The sequence below is a fragment of the Penaeus japonicus genome, unplaced genomic scaffold (genome assembly GCF_977035675.1).
Source record: "Penaeus japonicus unplaced genomic scaffold, GWHDUDI00000001_assembly GWHDUDI00000028, whole genome shotgun sequence".
NCBI classification, from domain to species: Eukaryota; Metazoa; Arthropoda; class Malacostraca; order Decapoda; family Penaeidae; genus Penaeus; species Penaeus japonicus.
The window spans coordinates 18,258,856-18,261,355 of record NW_028234430.1 but is presented as its reverse complement, the minus strand read 5'-3'; the positions used below and the strand labels follow the sequence as shown (position 1 = coordinate 18,261,355).

At 45.0% G+C, this 2,500-nt stretch overlaps 1 protein-coding gene across 3 annotated transcripts in view; it reads right to left on the bottom strand.

The window, feature by feature from the left end:
• The window catches only part of LOC122244425 (uncharacterized), a 150,377-nt gene that overhangs the window by 21,998 nt on the left and 125,879 nt on the right, over window positions 1–2,500 (bottom strand). Inside the window, exon 1 of one of the 3 annotated variants that reach the window (XM_043002318.2) lies at window positions 1,028–1,842. The exons of the other annotated variants lie outside the window; for them this stretch is intronic. Coding sequence (XP_042858252.2) covers window positions 1,028–1,231 — 204 coding nt within the window. The 5' untranslated portion in view covers window positions 1,232–1,842. Of the gene's footprint in view, window positions 1–1,027; window positions 1,843–2,500 lie in introns of those variants that run through there. 3 annotated transcript variants of the gene reach the window in all.

The following is a 2,500-nucleotide window of genomic DNA, read 5'->3' as shown; positions in this document are numbered from 1 at the left end:
CAGCAGGATGAGACAGTACTGGCATGAGAAGCAAAGGTCCGGGATAACTCTGGCAGCCATACTGGTGAAGCGACAACGTTCCGAGGGCTACCCCCCCCCCCCTCCACACACATGTACACACAAACACACACACTCCCATTTCAACAAACCTACCGTGACAAGGTGTCACCGTTGAGATAATACACATTACACATATTTCTTAAACTATCACTGCTCGGATAAAACCGGACCACCATGATCAGTCATCGTCATGCCATTGATCAATGCATTGTCACTATCTTATTATCACAGATCAGCATGTCCACACCATCGATCAACAAATTTCCAGCTGTTGTTGAGAACTACCTCATCAACTTCCTCTCCAACATATCGTAACAACAGGTGTTTTCTGTATATAGTTATTCTTGGTGGTGCTCGGTGACCCCAGATTGTCATTTTGGCCCGCTATGTTCGCGGTGCTACTTACAGCGACAGCACGGCACTGAACCGCGGCGTTCCGGGAATGGTTTAAACAGTGTCAAGAGATCCGTGTCTTTGCGTCAATCACCGTCATCACAAGAACCACCCGGATAGAGAAAAGATAAAGAAAGTTTCCGTGTGCCGTTCTAATTCTCTACTAACACCGAAATTTCGATGAAGCTAATAAACTAGTTCGTGTAGTAAACCTACACATTGAATTACAGGTTCCTGAAGCAACTACACACTATAATATGCAAACTTGTATTTAACATAAATACATTCTTGAGCTACACTTCATACTGCTCGAACCTGGCAAGCCTTTCTATTTATAATACACATTCTCAAGCCTTTGAATAATATTTGTTATAAGGAATGCAAGTAGGTGAGGCAGCTCGTCAAGGAGATGTCAGGCAGCTGGAGATAACATTGCGGATCTTAGTATGCACTGAAGGACGTCCTCGGAGATCAGCGCCAGGCCTTTTCTGCTAAGGTCGCGTCAACACAACCTTCAAGTTTAAAAGAGGAAGGCAAAGCAGACTAATTTTATCTTTAATAAAGCGTAACTTACCGGGTTGTATGAAGACACAATGGTCATGGTGTTAATCTGCGACAGGCCAAGGAGCTGCGAGAGGGAGGCCGAGACGCATGATGATGCGGTGGTGGAGGAGGGAGGAGATTCACGCGGTGTGGGCCAGCATGACACACTCCTCGAGCCAAGATCCGGGTACACCCCCACACCCACACTCACACCGCCACAGCCTTCGCAAACCATATACAATTCACTTTTATGCTGTATTCATTGTAAAGCTTTTACTTTAACCTGCACAGAAGCGTATGAATATCTTAACATGGAATTTTCTTTGTTCATTCAGTATCTTTTTAGATTTGATGAGGTATTTGATCGCCGTAATTGAGCTTGGCTTTCGATTACTTCTCACTTTCTAATTTCCTTCGCCTCTCACACATTTATCACTTTAATCATTTGCTCCTCCTTCCGAAAATATACGTAGAGCAATCAGAACCATAAATTCCAAGTAACACTAGTTAGGCCGTCCAACACTGAAGCTTCCAGTTTCCCCTTCACAACTAGCAACTTTCAAACCATTAAACGCACATTCACTACATTTGTCAAAGCAGTTTACCAAAATCGAAGTCACACTTGCTAACGGTATATTCCAGACAGAAGCTCGGTAGATGGGTGCAACGCCGTATAAATCCAAAGCGGTCTTCAAGGTAAGGAAAATGGAAATAAATAAATAAGAGGAGGCAGCAGCAGTGGACTGGAGAAGAGAGTGTTCGCGTTCTACAGAGAAATGGGCCCCAAGTTGCTTCCCTCTCTCCGCCACCGGCCAGCTCCCGTAGTCGACTGTCACACCAGCGCTCGAGCCCGTCTGGTTCCCCCTCTCGCCTGGCCCCGGTCTAGCCCCCGGCCCATCACTCCCCCTCTCCCCGCCCTCCAACTACGTCACGGGCTTCACCGCCATGTCCGGGCTCACTCTTGTACACATGCACAGCCACCGCATTATTCTGGCATCACCTACAGCTTCATTCACGAAGGCGAATGCGCAAATAAACATGACCCTTCCATCTCAGATTAATAGGATTTTCTAAGTAGATCCTTAGACAGTCGTAAATAGAAACATAATCCAAAAATAGCGATAAACACAAGTGTGACACGCAGCAAAGAGTCACTGGGTACATACAACCGCACACAGCACAGCAATAAGAATAAATACTCCAGAGGTTACTGCTTAAAACTTTTATCAACGAATGTAACCATTCGACAAATCGGAACAACGGCCAATAGGTACACGTCCGACCTTGAGACCTTTAAGAAGCATATTTCCAACGACATGCTCCACGTTCATCGTTTCATAAATGAAATGCTGCCTTATTAAGTGCGCCCCGGAATTCATGTCGACTTATTGAATGAAAACTTAATCAAGCTACTGTGCAAACACCAAGGGGTACTTATAAAACAGTGTCTGGAGGTAGGAAACCAAAATTGTAATGTACAACATAACATTCCGTGATATTGTTA